The following is a 21,808-nucleotide window of genomic DNA, read 5'->3' as shown; positions in this document are numbered from 1 at the left end:
TTAAATTGTGAGAAAATGTCCAAATCCAAATTGTCACTGTGGTAGTAAAAAAAATTGTGAAGGTAGTAAAAAGGTAGTAAATTCAACATAAAATATCTGTAGGAACCCTGTAAATAAACAAGAACAGAGTCGTCTATATCCCCCGCCCTGTATACCAACTATAGACCCTTTTCACGTGACGTCACGACAAACGCGGCCGCCATTTTGGACATGTACTACCAGTAGTTTACCATAGCCAACATTGAGGAACGGCAGCAAAGAAAGTTTTTACTTTCAGCAAGACTTCCATCATGCCACTATATTGTTGTGCACCTGGATGTAGTAACCATCAACAAACAAGGCAAGGTTTATCATTTTATCGGATCCCGACGGAGAAGATGGATAGCGGCCATTAACAGGAAAGATTGGCAGCCCTCGGCATACCAACGCTTGTGTAGTGACCACTTTGTTGGAGGTAAGACGAAAAAAATTAGCCAGAAAAGGCATTACATTGCTGTTAACATTCTGTGGCGGCAAGTGTGTAACCAAATAGGTTAAAATAACCCATTGTAACCTCTTTGTTCTTCTGTAGTAGCTATTATTGACTAGCTAATGTCAACAACATAGTAGTAGGTGTGAGTGTGAATGGTTGTCTGTGTCTATGTTACTGTAGCATAGACATATGTCTGTTACTGTAGCAATGTTTACATTCAGTCATTTGGATGACTGTTAACCTTTCAGTCTCAAGTTTTTCCTTTACTGTATTTACTAGTTTACTGTAATTATGATCCGGCAGCTATTTACACCGGATCCAATGTAAATAGCTGCCGGAGCCAACGTCTGAGGTTCCGGAGCGCGCTCCGGAACCTCGGACGTTGGCTCTGGCAGCTATTTACCTGTACAGGGCTTAATTTGAGGGAGAGCAAGCCGGCGCGCGCTCCGGAACCTCGGACGTTGGCTCCGGCAGCTATTTACACTGGATCCGGTGTAAATAGCTGCCAGATCATAATTACAGTAAACTAGTAAATACAGTAAAGGGAAAAACTTGAGACTGAAAGGTTTTAACAGTCATCCAAATGACTGAACGTAAACATTGCTACAGTAACATACTAGCTACTATGTTGTTGACATTAGCTAGTGCTAACAGCTAGCTGCTAGTACACTGCTACAACACAGACACCGACCCTAATAATACAGTTCTTGGTCATTGCCTGGTAACAGCAAATTTATAACGGGCCATGTCTGAACAGACTAAGAAGTTTTTTCAATGACATTTAATAACATTTTGTTTATCCTGAGGACCGAAAGTAAATGAAAATGTGAACAAACCTTAGCTGTAATAAGATGGCGACCACCGGCTCCAGGGACGACCCGCTGATGTAGGCATGTTACCCAGCCTGACACAAAATATTTGTAGGCATCCAAACTCTTATACGCTTTCAGATCAATACCTGTGTATGGCGATGGGTTTTTAACGACATAGGTATACAGATCATGTGGGCCGAAGTCAGGTAAAGACGAGGGCTTCGTGTACTTCCGTATGTCAGTGAACAATCCTGGTGGAAGCAGGTAAATGTCATTCTCTAAGCCTGCTAACCTCAACTTTTGCAAATACCTCTCCCTCTGCTCGCCCTGTAAATGCCCTACGTCGCTGGATAGTGAAGGTGCTTTCTGCATCTCGCTCCTTTTTCTTATGTTTTTCGTTTGTCGCCTTCCTCGCATTCAGACTGATTCGAGCCGAAGTCCACTACATGTCCAAAATGGCGGTCGCGTTTACGAAGGTCACGTGACTGAAAAGGGTCTATATACCAAGTTTCAAGATATTATTTGTCACATTTTTCAAGTTCTGTTGCAGGAAACCAACCCTACCTTTTTACACTGACCTCAGCAGCCCATAAACCCACCGGACCTTTGGTCCAGGTGAACTAAAAATTAAAATTTCTCACATTTCTTAGTATCAAAAGGCACATATACATTACTTAATCAACACGTATACCAACTTTCAAGACCAAACCGCTCATAGTTTTCAAGTTCTGCTCCGGGAACAAAACCTACCCCCCTAAGACTAACCTGAGAGACTAAGTCTGAAATTGTTTCCATGGAAAAATGAAAAATTCAAATTTGTTAGTATGAAAAGGCACATCTGCATCACCTTGTTAACATGTATACCAAGTTTCAAATCCGTATCATGAATAGTTTTGGATATGCGCTCCGGAAATGAACATTGCTCTTAGAAATGAAGTCAAAATCTATTTTTATGTAAAAATTTGAAAAATCCTTTTTTTTTTTTCTTTCTCAAAAATGGCAAAAGGCACCAGTTCATATGTTGCTTGATATGTATACAAAGTTTCATGAAGATATCTTCAGTAGTTCTAAAGATACGGCCCGGAAACAAAAATGTGACCGGACGGACGGACAGCTGGAACGAACCTGTTTCTTTATCCCCCACCAAACTTTATTTGGGCGGGGGATAATAAGTGTGTATGTTAGGGTAGGGGAGGACCATATGCAAGTGAACAATTAAACATGATTCTGGGTCCCTTTTAAAGAAACTTCTTGCTTGCTACCTCGATGTTCTAACAAACAATATTATCCTCTTCAGGAAGAGGTCATGTTAGCTTTCTGAAGATAGCTGAACATGGTATCTGCAGTCAGGTTTTTTTGCAAGTTGCTTTACAGTATTGCTGAACCACACAGTTGGAAGCAAAATCCACGTGTCCCAAGGACTATATATGATTTCTAAACTAGATTACAGTAATAAAGAAATAAAATCTAATCTTTTAGACCATCAGTTAGAGGAGCAGGTAAAGCTGTGGCAAATGGAGGGTAGCATCACAGGTGCATTTGACTGAGAGACAGAGCCACTTGGTACAACAAAGTTTAAAAAGTTTAAAAAAAAAAAAAAGGAAATAAAATCCAAATTGTAATATTTGCTGTATTTGTGCGTAAGAGCTCAAGATGCAGAGGTTGTTGTATTTCTTGGTAAATTAGCAAACTGTTGAGAGAGAGAGATGATAAATAGATGAATAACCTAGTTAATGCACTTTGTCCTGTGTTGTGATAAGGAAGTGCTGTAAAACAACGTCCTGGGCTGTCTTCGGTTTGTTTTTAAAACTCCAGTCTGGATGAGAACATGTTGGCTTTTTTTTTTTTAAATCGACTTTTAATTGACGTGAACAGCCAGTAGGTGGAAGTAAAGTGTTTTACAGGTGAAATTATGTCAAGTCTGAACTGCTGTCTAACAGTGTAAATCATGAAAAGGATATTTCCCCATTTTGAAAGCTGATTTGTACATTTCCTGACCAATTCTTAACGCGTCACTCCATCTCCAAAATGTTCTTTACAGCTCTTACTTAACCCCATAACTTTCATAATACTGTAGTTGCTAAATTATTTAATCCTCTGAATACCTGAGTAATAGTCTGAATGAGTTATGTACTGATGTTGTGAACGGGCTCTGCAAGATTTCTACCTCCAGATGTGTGTATTCAGAACTGCTGTCGCATGTGGAGGACACCTTCATAACAATTTGTAACAAGAACACAGATCAGAAATCTGCCTGTTGGTGGTGCTGTGAAGGGGAAGGTTCTCCCCGTGTCCGCGTGGGTTTCCTCCGGGTGCTCCGGTTTCCTCCACAGTCCAAAGACATGCAGGTTAGGTTAACTGGTGACTCTAAATTGACCGTAGGTGTGAATGTGAGTGTGAATGGTTGTCTGTGTCTATGTGTCAGCCCTGTGATGACCTGGCGACTTGTCCAGGGTGTACCCCGCCTTTCGCCCGTAGTCAGCTGGGATAGGCTCCAGCTTGCCTGCGACCCTGTAGGACAGGATAAAGCGGCTAGAGATAATGAGATGAGATGAGACTAGCATGGGTACCAAAAGTAACCTGACAACAGAGCCACACAGACAAAATGACCAAGAAAATATGAGGGGAAAAATTGCAGAATTTTCTGTCTAGCCATATCTGTTCACCTGAGACAAAAGTGTAGCTTATTAATTACCAACTAAAACCAGGTTTTCATTCGTGAATACAAGGTCATTTTACATTCTCTTTAATCAGTGTTGGTAAGATTATGAAACCTATTCATTATGAACTCTAAAATAATGACATACATTTTCATTGTAACTTAAAGCTGGACTGCCTTTCAGATTTTTCAAGCTCGGGTCATAAAAAGAATTTTCCCCAACACCCAATTATTTTTGTTTAGTGGACCAAAAGCTACCAAGTTCGAATCACAGACTTCCAATTTTATTAATTTTTTTAAAAATAGAACAATTAATGAACTTAGTGGCGGCACGGTGGTGTAGTGGTTAGCGCTGTTGCCTCCCAGCAAGAAGGTCCTGGTTCGAGCTCCGTGGCCGGCGAGGGCCTTTCTGTGCGGAGTTTGCATGTTCTCCCCGTGTCCGTGTGGGTTTCCTCCGGGTGCTCCGGTTTCCCCCACAGTCCAAAGACATGCAGGTTAGGGTAACTGGTGACTCTAAATTGACCGTAGGTGTGAATGTGAGTGTGAATGGTTGTCTGTGTCTATGTGTCAGCCCTGTGATGACCTGGCGACTTGTCCAGGGTGTACCCCGCCTTTCACCCGTAGTCAGCTGGGATAGGCTCCAGCTTGCCTGCGACCCTGTAGAAGGATAAAGCGGCTAGAGATAATGAGATGAGATGAACTTAGTCACTCGGTCCTAAATTCTCCGCTAGTTTTTCCTGCTTCACCATGATGCAATTCAAGATACTATGTCATGCATCACGTGGTGGGCTTTCCCCGTTCACGCAAGACATTGTGGGATACAAATTTGAAACAGGAGAGAAAAATGGAGGACGTGAGTGAGAGTCTGAAACGTGAAAGACCGACTACAGTAACGGAAAGCAAGAAGAAAAGACATGATGTTACAGACGAAGGAAAAGAAATGCAGGACCAAACTAATAAATATCGGCGCTCAGCGAACACCTCGGTGTGATCAGCTGCTCGTTTAGTGACAGAATGATGGAACTGTCAGTGCACGCTCAAAGGTAAACCTGCGAATGCGCGCACACATGGACTTCCTCTGTCTACTTGACTGCACGAAGAAGCGAGCGATTTCATGCACATTATTTGCTCAGGAATCCCCTCAAATTAAATAACTTCCCAGCCACAGAATTGCATAATATTTTTTTAAAGATATTACAGAAATAAATATATCACAATGACCAAATTTCAGAGGGAACTAAATTTCGCCGGCTTTATGAAATCGAAAGGCCATCTAGCTTTAAAAAAGAGCAAAGTGCTACAACCACAAAAATGGCTACTCTCTAGCTTATGATGTCCCTGAGATGCATCAGAATTAGAGGATCATGAAGAGAGCACTGGAGTGAATGTAGAAGGAAACTCGGATATTAATACACAGATATTAATTCCCCTTCTAATCCCAAGACACAGCCAGACCCCGTATTGCTCCAGCTATCTTTTATTCTGTAGCATGAGATTGAGGATTTCTCTCTCACTCACCTAATTTTCAGTAGTTCTCCTCTTTGCTACATTAGAAAGTTTCAATCATTTACTTTTCTATTCAACTCGTACCTCATTTCTTCTGTTGTATATTGTCATTCAACTATTTCCTTTCCCCTACAAGTGGCATGCACTATAAAGTCACAACCAAATGAGTCTGACTAGACATTGTGTTGATTGTGTAAAGAATAGCAGTGAAGTCATTCCATCCACATCTCCTTTCCTCTCTCTCTCTCTCTCTCTCTCTCTCTCTCTCTCTCTCTCTCAAAAAAAAAAAAGCAGCTTTACCGAAAAACCAGAAAGCGTACGCTCCTGTGTCCTGAAGACATTCCTATGCTTGGAAACTTTATAAACTGCCGTGACTGTTATAAAGTGCTGACACCCGCAAATCCTTCCATTAATGTTCAATAAACGTACTGGTATACTAACAAACTTCATCACATATAAAGATTATGCGTTTTACTTAACATTTTAAAAAAATATTTTTTATTAGTCTTAAATTATGTGGAGAGGGAGATGCTTATTTTGTTTTGTTTTTTTAAAGGCAGTAGGTTTTCTGACACCAAGTTTTAAAGATCTGATGACACGTTTTTGACATCTTTGGCGATGTTTTATAACATAAAAAGTAATTCCTGATGATCCATATATTAATTCACGAAGGCGCCTATTTTACAAGTTATGATAAAAAACGTGGCTATTTGGGCAAATTTGACGGGGCTGCAGCGCCCAGGAGACGAATGAGGAGGAGGGGCTATATGACGTCATTGAAAGAATCTTCCTCCTCACTTACCAGTTTGTTGTTGATGCGACAGGTGTTCAGTTTGTCATTATTAGTATTATTATTATACATTATTATTATTATTATATAGTTATTATGCCTTCGCGTTGTGTTGCCGGCTTTTGCTCCAAAACCCACAAGGATGGGGCAAGTTTATTCAGGTTTCCCAGAGATCCCGAGGTGCATGCGAAGTGGGTGAAGCAAGTCAGGCGCACTCGTGATAAGTGGGAGCCCTCACCAACATCCGTCCTGTGCTCTGAACACTTCGATTTGGATTGTTTTGACACCCTTCCCAGCTTAAAAGAATCTCTTGGGTGTGCAGTTCACCACAAACGTGTGTTACTACCATCAGCAGTGCCTACAGTATTTACAGTGTTCATCACAAATATACAGATACAAAATACAGATCTTTCAATAACAGTGTTATGTATTCACGGTAGGCACTGTCTTCGATGGTGTTGGATGGTTTGTTTACGTCTTCTTAGTACTAATACAAAAAAAACTGATCTATGGGTATGGGCATCATATCGCCTAGTCTTCCTCCTCACTTGCTGGTTTGTTGATGTGACAGATTTGTAGTAGCAGATATAGAATTTTGCCTTTGCATTGTGGTCTCTTATTGCCAAGTTGAAAGAATTTGTTTCTCAAGGCAAACACTGAGGGAAAGCTAACTTAGCCAGACAAGTAGGCTGTAGATTGCCATTTGCTTACGCTGATGTAGGTTATCAAATATTTTGCTTCATTCAAGGATAAAACTAAGAAGCCATAAACTAGAAGACGTGCCTGCCAATATTATCCTAAATGTATCACGGATCAGGCATAGTCGTAAGCTTATTATGTTAGCCGTTTGCATGCTCCATTAGGAACTATGTATTCAGTGTAGCATACGGCTTACATGATATAAGCAGTGTTTACACATGCAAGACAACAATACACAATATTAAAATATTGATTCTGTAACATTTTGAACAAATACGGGTTGACCTACCAATCCTTGTTATCCAACCTTGTGGTGTTCGTCAATGCTGGGCTGTCTGCCTGTCTGCTGTCCATCTCGGAGTCGGAGTTGCTCTCAGATTGGTGCACAGTAACAGGTTCAAACCTGTATGGTTGGATGCACCCATGTTCGTCATCACTAGATTCTTCCGATCTATCCCACTCACAACACAATTCTAGACTCCCAGAAGAGGAAGAGCTAGCACTAGAGAGTTCACCGGTGTTTTCATGCACCATTTCCATTGAGTAGAACCAGAGTAGAACAGCCAGTGAACCGCAGCGTGTTCTTCCGCTGACGTCACAGCATGGCCACGAGCCACGGACCCAGTTTTCTTGCGCTGTGCAATTAAAAGTTGGATATTCGCGTAACAACAGCTTCTTTTCACGTAATTATAACAGAAATCTAACATGTTTGCCATGTTGTATAGTTTAAGAAATTGCATAGTCATGTTCGTGTCATCAGATCTTTAATTCCTCTGCTCGGTTACATCATAATCGCTATAAACAGTCACTCTTTGTTTGTCATGTTCTTGAGTAGCCAGAAAGGATAAACTCATGTGTCCTGAAGACTTGAATCTCGCAGACGTTCCAAACTAATTAAACAGATAAAAATATTGTTCATTAATAAATTTAAAAAATTGTAATCTTTGATGCATCCTGGTTGAATGACAGGAATTCTATCTCCAACATGCAAATTAAAAACTACTAGTACTACTTATGTTTGCATTTGCAATTAAAGGAGTCTTGAAAGTGATCTCAGTATAAATACTGGAAGGCCCCATTATAAGAGAACATAACTTTAAAAAAAAAAAAAAACAGTATCATGAAGACCCCAAGGAGCTATCGAAACAAGACACAAAGGGCTAAAAAAGGTAGTTCAGGGTTTGGTTAGAATAAATTTATCCCAGTCTTTGAACGTCCCATGGAGCACCATTAAGCCAATTATTACACAATAGCTCATTTTTCACCTCCTCCCACCTAAAACACTTTGCTTGCACAATGCAAGATGGAAATTTTCTGGAACTTTCTATTCCTCTGGAAACTTTGTGTATTACATTTAACTTGTACTCCATCCACTATACAGTTTCTGTGTATAATCTGTACTTGTGCATGTGATGATGCAGTTCGATGGCTTATAACTTTACCCTGCGTTTTAATGCAACAGGAAATCCTTCATGTGTGCCATGTTTTCTGGCACAGACGAGCTGTTTCTTGGCCCTCGCTGTTGCTCTTAAGAATGCCTGGTCATTGAGGATGTCATTTAGTCAAAAACAAAAGTGAATTGCTCAAGGTGAAAACAATTGAACTTTGTTTTCAAACAGGAAAAGAGTAAAGTATGTGAAACTTCTGAGAAGTACAGAGATATGGAGTAGGTCCTAGCCCAGTGTTTGGTGCTCCTGCTGTATCCTTTGCAGCAGAGTTCTCAGTGTCGTCTCCTACAACAATAAACTCCAGCTTGACCTGGTGGTCTTTTTGTTTTTCTATCAGGCACAGCACTTAGGAAGAGTGTTGCCCCTGTACACTTCTTGTGCATTGCTCTTTCATAACTCAGCTTGTCTGACATGTAGAGTATGTTTATATCTGTTAAATGACAGAGAGTCACTAATAAATATATGCATCTACAGTTGTGGTCATAAGTTTGCATACAGTGACAATGTCATCTTGGATATGAATGTCATGCCAATATTTGGGCTTTCAGTAATTTCTTTGAACTGTTTGAATGATTGTACAGCATACGTCTTTTTTAAAAAAAAACCTAGAATTAGTTTTAATTTTTAATTTTAAGTTTTAATTTTCTTTGAGTTTTCTGAAATCAACCCAGGGTCAAAATTTACATACAGCACACCTAATATTTGGGTAAAATGTCTCCTTGCAAGATTCACCGTGACCAAACGTTTTTGCTTACCATGAACAAGCTTCTGGCAGAATTCTGGTTGGATATTTCACGACTCTTCATGGTAGAATTGATAGAGTTAAATTAAATTAGGTATTTTTTCCTTTTTTTTTCTTTCTTGGCATAGACTCAACTTATAAGCACGGTCCATGTATTTTCAATAGGGTTGAAGTCAGGACTTGTTTTAAGCTCAATGTTAGCCTGCTTTATCCTCCACAACCAGCTCTGATGCATGTTTGGGTTCATTGTCCTGTTGTAACTCCCAAGTTGTGTTCAAGTTTCTGATGGTTTATGCTGAAGAATTCTGAGGTAGTTCTCCTTCATGATTCCATCCCCTTTGTGCAATGAACCAGTTCCACTGGCAGCAAAACAGCCCCAGAACATGATGATCCTACCATCACCAACAGCTGGTACAGTGTCCCTCTGTACATGGTAGTCATTGTGATCAAACAACTCAATCTTTGTCTCATCTGACCATGCATCTATCCTCCAGAAGGCTGTTTCTTTGTCCTTGTGATCAGCTTCAAACTTTAGTTCAGCTTGAAGGTGTCAATTTTGGAGCAGGGGGTTATTTCTTGGATAGCAGCCTCTTAGTCCATGGTGATCTGAACTGTAGACAATGATGCATCAGCTTCCAGTTCATGGCAGGCCTGTGCCATGGTGGTTCCCAGGTTGTTCCTGACCATCCAAACCAATTTCCTTTCAGCTGAGGGTGTCAGTTTGGGTTTTCTTGAAGCAAAGTGGCTTGGCAAAGTGACTCCACCTCACTTGGATACCATTGTTTGAATTGATCTTGGAATTTGCAGTTGTTTCGAAATGAATCCAAGAGACATTCTGGAATTGTGTGTGTGTATATATGTGTTTACATCCCTCCGAAGGCAGACGCAGCTGCTGCATGTGAGAGGATTCACTCTGTCACAGCAAGGCTGCAGACACAGCACCCTGAGGCATTTTATGATCATTTCTGGGGACTTTAATCATGCTACTTTGGACTCTACTTTGGCTGCTTTTTACCAAGTTGTGGACTGTCCAACAAGGAACAACAGGACAATTGACTTGCTGTATGCTAATGTGAGGGATGCATACAGAGTCACACCCCTCTCCCCACTAGGAAAGTCTGACCACAACTTGGTTCGTCTACAGCCAAAGTACACCCCCCCCACCCCCGGTCCAAAGGCAGCCTGCAACAACTAGCCCCATCAGGAGGTGGTCCCCTGAAATGGAAGATGCCCTCAGAGACTGTTATGACACTTCGGACTGGGATGTGCTGCTTAGCCCACACTGTGAGGACGTAGAGGGGCTGACACACTGGCTGATGGATTACCTCAACTTCTGTGCAGACGTGGTCTCCGCTGCTAAGACTGTACAGTGTTACCCTAATAATAAGCCATGGGTAACACAGGAAGTCAAAGCTGTCCTCAACAGGAAGAAGGCCGCCTTCAGGGACAGGGAGGCGATGAAAGCAGCACAGCAGGAGGTGAAACGCTGTGTGAGGGAAGCTAAGTACAGCTACAGGAGAAAGGTGGAGCAGAAGCTGAAGGAGAACAGCATGAGGGAGGTCTGGGAAGGTGTGAAAATCATCACAGGCCACAACACAAAGACCAAAGTCATTGAGGGGACAGTGGAGAGGGCGAACGAGCTGAATGACTTCTTCAACCGGTTTAACCAGCCCACGTCCCCCCACCCTCCCCATCACTGCAGCCATCTCTCCTTCTTCCCTCAACATGCCTCCCTCCAGTCATCGCAGCAGCCCCCTCCTCCCCCACCTCAACACAGACTCCTCCATGCATTACTGCAGACCAGGTCAGAGGTCAACTGAGGAAGCTTCACCCCAGGAAAGCAGCAGGCCCGGAGAAGGTGTGTCCCTGACTAGTGAAGACCTGCGCTGCTGAACTGGGTGAACCCAGCTCTTCCTCAGCCTCCTCAGACCCCAGGTACAACATGCCCAGGACTGTCTGCAGTTTGTGTACCGGGCAGGTGATGGTCTGGAAGACGCCATCCTCTACCTGATATACCGAGCCCACTCGCATCTGGATAAGGGAAATGGCACAGTGAGGATCCTCTTCTTGTACTTCTTGAGTGCCTTCAACACCATCCAGCCCCTTATGCTTCAGGACAAACTGAACAGGATGCGAGTGGACCCCTGCCTGGTCACCTGGATCTCCAGCTACCTCACCGACAGGCCGCAGTATGTCAGGCTGAAGGACATCATGTCTAACACTGTGATTGGCAGCACCGGAGCACCCCAGGGCACGGTGCTGGCCCCTCTTCTCTTCACCCTGTACACCGTGGACTTCTGCTCCAACTCTGAGCTATATCACATTCAGAAGTTTGCCGATGACACAGCCATCATGGGGTGTATCGGGGACGACAGAGAGGAGGAATATAGGAGCCTGGTGAGGGACTTTGCCGTCTGGTGCAACAGGAACCATCTGCAGCTCAGCAACTTGAAGACCAAGGAGCTGGTCATTGACTTTGGGAGGTCCAGACCAAGGTCATGACCAGTTCTGATCAAGGGAGTCGAGGTGGAGGGTGTGGATTCCTACAAGTACCTCTGGCTGTGGCTGGACAGCAAGCTGGACTGGACTTGCAACACCAACCACTTGTACAGGAAGGGACAGAGCAGGCTATACTTCCTGAGGAGGCTGCGGTCTTTTAACATCTGCAGGAAACTCCTGTGGATGTTCTATCAGTCCATGGTCGCCGGTGTCCTGTTTTACACTGTGGTGTGCTGGGGGGCAGCACATCCAAGGACGACACATCCAGGCTGGACAAACTGATCAGGCGGGCCAGCTCTGTGGTCGGCATGAAGCTGGACTCTCTGGTGACGGTGGCAGAGAAGAGGACTATGGACAAACTACTGAACATCATGGACGATGCCAGTCACCCTCTGCGCACTGTCATCAGCAACCAGAGGAGCCTGCCCAGATAGCAGAGGGTCGTTGATTCGACGTGGAATCATCGGCATGTTCTTCGACCTATACGCCGTCGAATCACCGTCGATCACCGACGTTGATTCAACACCGCTTTGCTCATACGAGTTTCCGTTGAAACGACGTTGAAAAGTGGCTGGTGGTCGACAGAGAATAGACCCCCTTTCACCCTTTATTCAACTACGTATTTCGGTCGATTTATAGTTGAATTTTCGGCGATGATTCATCCAACTTTACTTCCTGTTTTATGTACAACAGGAAGGCTACAAATTAAGCAAAACAGGCTAAATTAAACTAGCTAACAATAAAGCATCGGGGCTCTTGCCTAGGATGAACACACACATGCATACTTCAACCATGAAAGTGAAACTTAATTTATATCAATGTGCGTAGGCTACGTCCTGTTTAATGTACAACAGGATATAAAAATGCATGCAACAATGCACCTCTCCTAATGTTTGTCAAGCTATCTAATGAGGCATAACTTTTCACATTTATAAGGAACAGAACACACTTGAACAAGTTCTTAGAAACATTTTATGATTTATTTATAATTGTGGCCTATTCCTCCTGCGGCGCAGACCTGTACATGGAAACAGAAAAACATAACCAAAATTAATTTGATGCAGCATTGATAAAGAAAGTCAGCAGTAGGCTATGGGTTTCTAAATGCCACCCTACCTCATTATTTGGACATGGGGAAAAACTATATTTAAAATCCAAAGAGGGATGGAGGGAGGAAAATTAAAACAAAAGAAAGAAATGAAATATAGAGTAGAGAATATTTGATAAAATTAAGGATGTTTTTATTCAGTAAACATTTAAAAAAATGTTCTACAACACTCTAGCCTAGTGACTTACCAGTAACAAAATAGACTTGAAGTATTCAGATCCGCTCTGCATAAAGCAGCTAAATCCTCTCTCTGTCTCCCGGCAGAAAGCTCCTTGGTTTGCTTGTGTCTCAATCACAGCTGGTATTCTGTAGAAAGACTTCTTTTCACCTTTCCCATCAGCTTTGTTAGAACCCTAACACAGCACAAAAGTTTACCATTGTAGGTTTTTGATGAACCAAGTGCCTCGTGGGTTCACATACCGCGCGCTGCCTTTATTTCCCCCTAATCACGAGTTTGTTGGTCTTCCAATGTGGCGCAGGGTTTGTTTACTTCTGGTTTCGGGTGACGTCAGTGAAAGGGGTCTAATGGGGGCATTACCGCCACCCACTGGATTGGGGTGTAAAGCAGTCTGAACAAAACGTGTAAACATAAACATAGGAGAAATGAACCCGTTTTTCTAACTCGTCCTCACTTAGTCTACTTTTCTTTTTTGATTAGTCTGGATTTGATATTGTAAATTTAAATGTGAATCAATGTATATTCATCGGACATGAACAAATGAATAAATCTTGAGTAATCTTGAGGGGCGTGTCCGGGGCGCGGTGTCCGGGGCGCGGTGTCGCGGGGGGGGGATTGAACGAACCCTCCGATCCCCCCTGGCTACGGGCCAGAATTAGTTGCTCATCCTACCAATGTTGAAAACTGGCCGGCAAAAGTGACGATGGTTCAACGTCGTATATTCAACCTTCTCTGACGGTCGACAGATCAACCTTTACCCACGTTGATTCAACGGTGATAAATCGACCCTCTCAGACGGCGGAGAAATCGACGTTTCACGGCGCCGTTTCAACGTTGATTTTCTGACGTACGACGGAAACCGACCATTGTGACCAAAACTCTACGTCGTTTCAACGACCCTCTGCTATCGGGGTGTTCAGTGACAGAATGCTCCTTTCCAAGTGCAGGACTAACAGACTTAAAAACTCCTTTGTCCCTCACGCCATCAGACTGTACAGCTCCTCTCTGGGGGGGGAGGAAGGGTAACAGGAGGACAGAGGATGGGAAGGAGCAGTAGCCTAGCCTAGCCTGACAAAAAGCAATACTGGACAATGTGCAATATAAATGTGCAATTTAATGTGCAATACCTCGCCTGCTGGACTTTTCTTTCTTTTCCCATATCTTATTCTTTTTTGTATTTGTAAATACTTAATTTATCTAGAAGTTTTCTCTATTTTCTATTCTCTGTTTATCTTGTAATGATGCTGCTGGAATTTTAATTTCCCTGAGGGAACCCTCCCAAAGGGATCAATAAAGTTCTATCTAATCTTTCTCAGATCTGCACTGAGCTCCTTGGACTTTCCCATTTCACTGTGTGTTGGTCATTCCAATGAGTGCTGTAAACAAACCCTTTTTATGAGGGCACAGAGAAGCTACCAGCTGTAGTCAATCATGATCACTAACAGGAAGTTAAAAGACCTCGGCCTTGGCAAGATAAGAGACATTTTGGAAGTTTCAGCACCTCTGAATTAATAATCTAAGTTAGCGAATGTAAATTTTTGGCCTTGTATGTATAATTTTGACCCTGTGTTGATTTCAGAAAACCCAAAGAAAATTAAAACTTGTGCACCAAATTCTAGTGTTTTTTTTTAATTAAAGATGTATGCTGTACAATCATTCTGCCACAGAAAAAGAGCAGCTCAAAGAAATTACTGAAAGCCCAAATATTGCCATGACATTCATATCCAAGATGACATTCATATCATTGTATGTAAACTTCTGACCACAAATGTAGGTCTGTCACAAGGTCTTTTCACCCATAATCAGTGCCTGACCACACTCCCAAATCTAGTGGAAAGCCTTCCCAGAAGAGTATGCTGATATTTATATGCCTTTCCAGTCATGCCTCCAGTGTTTTTTCTTATTGTTTGTGTTTATACAGTGGGATTTTGAGGAGACCCCACCACCGTGGAGTTCACATAATGGAGACAGGCAAAAGACGGACGTGTTCCCTCTACAAGAATGGACGGTAGCCCAGAGGTCAAAGTCTAACATGAGATCAAGCTCCAGTGCCTGTTTCTGTAACAGGGCTGATCTGGAAGAGAAGATGGCTTCTGAATCACCCGACACTAACTTTCAGAGCCTTTCTGATTCTGCGAAATGATTCTGGATTCACAGCAGATGACCTACTGATTCCATGTTGCGGTTTTTCAGTACATTAAGGAGATTATGATCTGAGTTATAATAAAGGAGAGTAAACATAAATCACCTGATTTAATATTTTGAATGTTTATAGCCATGTGTCGTGCTAAGATTTCTATATTTCCATATGAGCCTTGTAAAGAGTCCTGTTTTGTCTATCAGATTGGCTTCAGAGCTAATACGCATGCCAGAAGGTATGTTCTTTCCTCTGGGAACCATTTCATTACGCTTGTTTGTGTCACATGCCACAGCACAGATTAATGAGCACAGATTAATGAGCCTAAAAGATGAAATATAAGAAGACCGAGCCAGGACAGATAAATGCAGGGAGGTGTGTAATAAAGTATTCTAATATTAAAAAAAAAAAAAACATTATCCTTTCACAAGCCTAATAGTTCAGTGGGTTGTTTCCTGTATTTTCATAGTTGGACAGTTTTATCTAAGCTGGACTTCAAAAAGGTCCAGCAGACCCTGATAAGCCCTAGACCAGACGACCGGGGCTTTTTGTCTTGGCCATTCTTGTCCTGTCACTTGGTGGCTTGGTTGTATTGTGCCCATGTCAGTCTTGTCTAACAGATGATTACCAAGGAGACTTCCCAGAAAGTCTGATAGTCGGACAATGTAGTGATTAGAGATTGTTGAAACACATTGTGGAAGTGGATTAGGGATGTATCAAATGACTGATGAGGGTCCAAGGTGCTGTAATTCAGACATAGCCGAGCTGTAAATCTTCTTTACTTTCCCCTGCGTTTGTCTGAATAGTTATCATCATACGACATTCAAGATATCTAATGTTTTTTTGGCTCTTTCTGATCCTTTTATGAAAGCTACGAAAGGTCTGTGGGACCACCTCACTGGCTTTAGATTGCATCGATGGATCAGTTATTCAAAACTACTCAGCCAAACCCTCCTGTTAAAGGTCTGTCTAATGAAATAATATTGGCTGGTGTTGAGTGAGATATCAGATATATTCCCTTCAGCAAGCATGATACTGAATGAGTCAAAGATGAGTAGCTGAATGGAATATATCTGATATACCATGAAAAAAGACAGCCATTATTATTATTATTATTATTATACATACACATTCCTTTCGGGTGTTCAACATGTCTTTCTCTTTAAAAAATTCTCTCTCAATCTTCCATATTTAATGAAGCAAACCTAGCAGCCATGTTTGTTTACAGTTTGTCACAGTTGCTCGCAAGCGCGTTAGTTTTACGTGTAATATGTATCTTATGGCATTTTCAATTCACTGCGACAGTTTACTGTGGGTGCTGGTGGCGGCGAACAAAGAAATGGCGGCGAACAAAGAAATACTTTTGCGCATGTACAGCAGAAAACTTTCTCACTGAATATTCGCATCAGCTCCGACGTGTGACGTCATGTTGTTTTGACAACCATGCAATATCATAAACCATATTCAACGCTCATTCTCCACTGGGTAGAGTGATGTAATACACGTAGGATAAGCGATATGCTAACAATATTGCATGCTATCAAACCAAATGAATGGAACCCGCTAGAAGGGAATAGAACACGTTTTTATTCCATAAAAAAAAGTGTCCTGTATGGATGATAATTAAATAATATTGGCTGGCTTTGAGTGGTATATTGGATATATTCCTTTTAGCTAGCATTATATTGAAGTTCAATATCATGCTAGCTGAATGGAATATATCTGATAGACCATGAAAAAAAGCCAGCCAATATTTTTATTATTATTATTATTATTATTATACATACTCTCTTCATATCAGCATTCTTGAAGGCCAATGCGAGCTTACCCGCGCCCCTGTGCTGTTAGCACGGCCATCTGGTTAGCTTTCAGCTGGTGTAGCAGTAGTATTAGTGAAGACCAATGCGAGCTTACCTGTGACTCGGTGCTGTTAGCATGGCAATCCAGTTACCTTCTAGCTGGTGTAGTGTCAGTGAAGGCCAATGCTAGCACAGTCAAGCCGAATATTATTATTATTATTATCCCTGTATAATTTACTTTGTTACTTTTAAAATCAACATTGACAGCTACACACAATGGAGCGACCTGGCAGCCAAAATTCTCTCAACATCTTCCGCTTTTAACGAAGCAAACCTTGTGGCCATGTTTGTTTACAAACTGTCACAGTCACTTGCAAGCGTGGAAGTTTTACATCTCCAGTGTGTCTCTTTCCCAGTTTTTTCATGTCCGTTGGTATGTTTTTCTCTTGTAAATATGCGTGAAGAATATATAATGAAGTTTTGGTAGCCTCTCAGGTGTTCAGCGTGTCTTTAGTTTCAGTTTTCAGTTTATTTATTTAGTGCTTAATTACAGCATAGCTAATCCTAGCAGTAGTACTGGATGAGCCTCGTCTTCTCTCTTTCCTGGCCGACAAAGAAATGATTGTGTGCATGCACAGCAGAAAAGTTTTGTCATTGGATCTTCGCAAGAGCTCTGATGTGTGACGTCGTGTTGTCTTGACAACATGCAATATTATAACAATATTGCACACTCATGCTCCATTGGGGAGAGTGTCATAATACATGGAGGATAAGTGAAATGATAATATTGCATGCCATCAATAAACCTGCTAGAAGGGAATAGAACAAATTTTTATTCCATGGAAAAAGTGGCCCGCAATATTGCATAAGCAAGAGTCCTGTTATACTGAATATCAGCATGGCTGGAATTCAGCCATAGGCTGAGTGTCACAGGTAATTATATCAGTACCGTTGGTATTTTTATAAACAAGACATTAATATTGAGTACCTGACATTTCAGACATAGTATGAGCAAATCATTTATTTATTTTTATTCTGTCAACAACAATACTTCACAAAGAAGCTAGAGCTGGATAGGGTGTTGCCATGGTAATGCACAGACTGACTGCCAAGCTGTAGTCAGTGCAGTCATAATGATAAATGATTGCTAAAAATAGAATTTTATGTCGTGAATACAGACAAGTAGAGTGATGCGTACAGTGACATGCCCCAGTGTAGTTATAGTAAATATTAGCACACTTGGGACATGGCTTGTCCAATTAAATTAGTGGCTTGGGTCAAACCTGCAGACTGTAAGGATGTAATATAGATTATTATAGACCATACTGGGGCGGCACGGTGGTGTAGTGGTTAGCACTGTCGCCTCACAGCAAGAAGGTCCGGGTTCAAGCCCCGTGGCCGGCGAGGGCCTCTCTGTGTCCACGTGGGTTTCCTCTGGGTGCTCCGGTTTCCCCCACAGTCCAAAGACATGCAGGTTAGGTTAACTGGTGACTCTAAATTGACTGTAGGTGTAAATGTGAGTGTGAATGGCTGTCTGTGTCTATGTGTCAGCCCTGTGATGACCTGGTGACTGATCCAGGGTGTACCCCGCCTTTTGCCCATAGTCAGCTGGGATAGGCTCCAGCTTGCCTGCGACCCTGTAGAACAGGATAAAGCGGCTAGAGATAATGAGATGAGATGAGATGAGATAGACCATACTGACCACTGCCTGGGCTTTACTTGATAACCTGGTGTTCGGGTCAGTGCAGCAGGTCTGTTCATATTCCCTTTTGAAACTTGAGGAAATAAAGCCACTGTCCAGTCCATAGAAATATGTGGAATTCTGTTTGCACATCAGACTGGGAGCGAAGATTAGGACATCTCAAGCTGTGAATGAGGTTCTTGTTTTTATTTTGGCAGAAGCCTCCAAGCTCAAACACTGTAATCGTTAATAGCTCCGTTTTGATATGTAATATTTGGCATGGTATTATTGTGTTGCAGTATTTCAATTTCCATTTGACCAACACTTACCAGCTGGGAAAAATGAGCTGCACTGTATATCCAAAAGTATGTGGACATCTGACGATCAGACTCGTATGCAGTTCTTCTCGAAATTGTTGCCACAAGGTTGGAAGCATTCCCTTCACTGGAACTAAGAGCAGGGCAGCACAGTGGTGCAGTGCAGTGGTTAGAACTGTCACCTCACAGCAAGAACTTTCCGAGTTTGAACCACATGGCTGGCTGAGGACTTTTTCTGCAGAGTTTGCATGTTCTCCTCATGCCTGCATGGCTTCCTCTGGGTGCTCTGGTTTCCTTCCACAGTCCAAAGACATGCAAATGAGGTCAACTGGCTACTCTAAATAGCCCCCAAGCATAACTACGTCATCACTTGTTTACCACAATGCATTGTGGGGGATAGCTGGGGTCGGTAGTAGAGCGATATGACGGATGTCAGATTAATTTTACGTGAGAGCGATGTGAGAGGAGCGATTTTAGAATAGAATAGAATGCCTTTATTGTCACTATACCCATGTACAATGAGATTAAAAGCAACTCCAATAACAGTGCAAACAGCGTGTAGAGAGGAGGAAAAATTAATAATAATAATAATAAATAAATAAATAAAGTGAGGGTGTAAGGTGCACAGTCCTGAGGCGTATGTGTTGTGTTTCACATTATGGAGTGAGGTATTGCATATTGTATTGCACAAGAGAGTCATATTATAAAGTATTGCACATTATAAATTATTTCACGAAGAGAGTCACATTATAAAATAAAGTATTGCACAGGGGGGTTAGACTATAAAGTCAGAGCATATTCGAGTTCAGGGTGGTTATGGCTTTTGGAAAGAAGCTGTTTTTGAACCTATTTGTTTTTGTCCTGATGCACCTGTAGCACCTCCCTGAGGGCAACAGGTCAAACAGATCAAAGCCAGGGTGGGAGTTGTCCTTGATAATATTCTTAGCTCTGCTAAGGCAGCGGGAGGTGTAAATGTCCATCAGGGAGGGGAGAGGGCAGCCAACGATCTTCTGTGCTGCCTTTACTACTCTCTGGAGCCTCTCCCTGTCTGCAGCAGTGCAGCTGCCGTACCATTCTGTGATACAGTACGTCAGCAGGCTCTCGATGGATGAGCGGTAGAAGGTCAGCAGCAGGTTGGAGCTCAGGTTGTGCTTCCTGAGGACTCTCAGGAAATGTAGCCACTGCTGAGCCTTCTTAATGAGTGCTGTAATGTTCTCTGACCAGGAGATGTCAGCGGAGATGAGGACGCCGAGAAACCGGAAGGTGTGGACCCTCTCCACATACTCGTTGTTTATGTAAAGGGGGGCTAGGTCAGTGCTGTGCTTCCTGAAATCAACGATAAGCTCTTTGGTTTTCTTGATGTTCAGAGTGAGGTTATTCTCTGAACACCAGGCTGCCAACTTCAGGATCTCCTCTCTGTAGGCTGCCTCGTCTCTCTTTGAGATGAGTCCAACCACTGTGGTGTCGTCAGCAAACTTGACGATAAGGTTGTTGTTGTGGGTCGAACTACAGTCGTGGGTGTAGAGGCAGTACAGGAGGGGGCTCAGCACACAGCCCTGTGGAGAGCCAGTGGTTAACGTGCGGGTGGAGGAGAAGTGGGGGCCAAGTCTCACAGTCTGGGGCTGGCTGGTAAGAAAGTCCTTTATCCAGGCACATGTGAGAGGGGGGAGGCCGAGAGTGTCCAGTTTACTGATAAGGATGTCTGGGATTATTGTGTTGAAAGCTGAACTGTAATCCACAAAGAGTATGCAGACGCAGCTCTGTTGCTGCTCCAGGTGGTTCAGCGCAGAGTGGAGAGCTACGGCGATAGCGTCCTCTGTGGATCTATTTGCACAATATGTGAACTGGTAGGGGTCGAAGTCTGGGGCGAGGTGGTCTTTGATGTGCTGAAGAACTAGTCTCTCGAAGCATTTCATGATTACCAGGGTGAGAGCCACAGGACAGTAATCATTCAGGCTGGTGACGGGAGACTTCTTCGGCACTGGGATTATTGTAGCTGATTTTAGGCAGGGCAGGATGACTGCCTGAGCCAGGGAGAGGTTAAAGATCCTGGTGAAGGTAGGGGCGAGCTGGTAGGCGCACGCTCTGAGCACTTTACCAGGTACACCATCTGGGCCAGCAGCTTTCTTGGGGTTCACTGTCAGGAGCACCCGTCTGACATCGTGCTCCTCTACAGTGAATGGAGTGGTGTAGGAACTGTGTGGTGGTGGGGGCAGGGCTGGAGCAGATGAGTGCTGCTGAGATGTTTCAAAGCGAGCAAAGAAGCAATTTAGCTCCTCTGCCAGTGGCGCACTCCAGTCTCCAGTTGATGCATCACAGTCTCTGAAGTTTGTGATGTCTTGTATGCCCTGTCACACCTCCCATGTGTTGTTGCTGGACAGGTGGGACTCTATACGCAGCCTATGGTCTGCCTTGGCTTTATTTATTCCTCTTTTCAGATCAGCTCAAGTGGCTCTGTACAGAGCTCTATCACCTGACCTGAAGGCAGCGTCACGAGCCCTGAGGAGTGAGCGGACCTGGCTGGCTATCCAGGGTTTCTGGTTTGGGAAGACCCGGATGTTTTTATCCACCATCACATTCCCGATGCAGAACTTGATATAGTCCAGCACCGTTCCTGTGAATGTCTCCAGCTCCTGGTGTTCAAATAAGTCCCAGTCTGTCTGTTTAAAGCAGTCCTGTAGTTTGGAGAGTGCATTGTCAGGCCAGGTTGTGATAGTCCTTGTGGTGGGCCTGGCTCTGCATCTGAGGGGAGTGTACGCTGGGGAGAGCAGGAGGGAAAGATGGTCTGACTGGCCGGGGTGCGGGATGGGTATGGCTCTGTACGCGTGCTTGATGTTGGAGTAAACATGATCCAGAGTGTTCTCCCCTCTAGTGGAACACTTAACATGTTGGTAAAACTTCGGCAGTACAGTCTTTAAGTTGGCCTTATTAAAAAGTCTCCTGCGATTATGTGAACACCGT

The 21,808-nt window shown here is 43.0% G+C and overlaps 1 protein-coding gene across 1 annotated transcript in view; it reads left to right on the top strand.

The window, feature by feature from the left end:
* The window catches only part of tmem44 (transmembrane protein 44), a 32,261-nt gene extending 17,150 nt beyond the window's left edge, over nucleotides 1–15,111 (top strand). The window contains exon 9 of the mRNA XM_060940609.1: nucleotides 14,835–15,111. Within this exon, the coding sequence (XP_060796592.1) occupies nucleotides 14,835–15,056 (222 nt within the window). The 3' untranslated portion in view covers nucleotides 15,057–15,111. The remainder of the gene's footprint in view (nucleotides 1–14,834) is intronic.
* Nucleotides 15,112–21,808: the final 6,697 nt, after the last annotated feature.

The sequence above is a fragment of the Neoarius graeffei genome, chromosome 15 (genome assembly GCF_027579695.1).
Source record: "Neoarius graeffei isolate fNeoGra1 chromosome 15, fNeoGra1.pri, whole genome shotgun sequence".
Lineage (NCBI taxonomy): Eukaryota > Metazoa > Chordata > Actinopteri > Siluriformes > Ariidae > Neoarius > Neoarius graeffei.
This window is presented reverse-complemented; position numbering and strand designations above follow the sequence as displayed.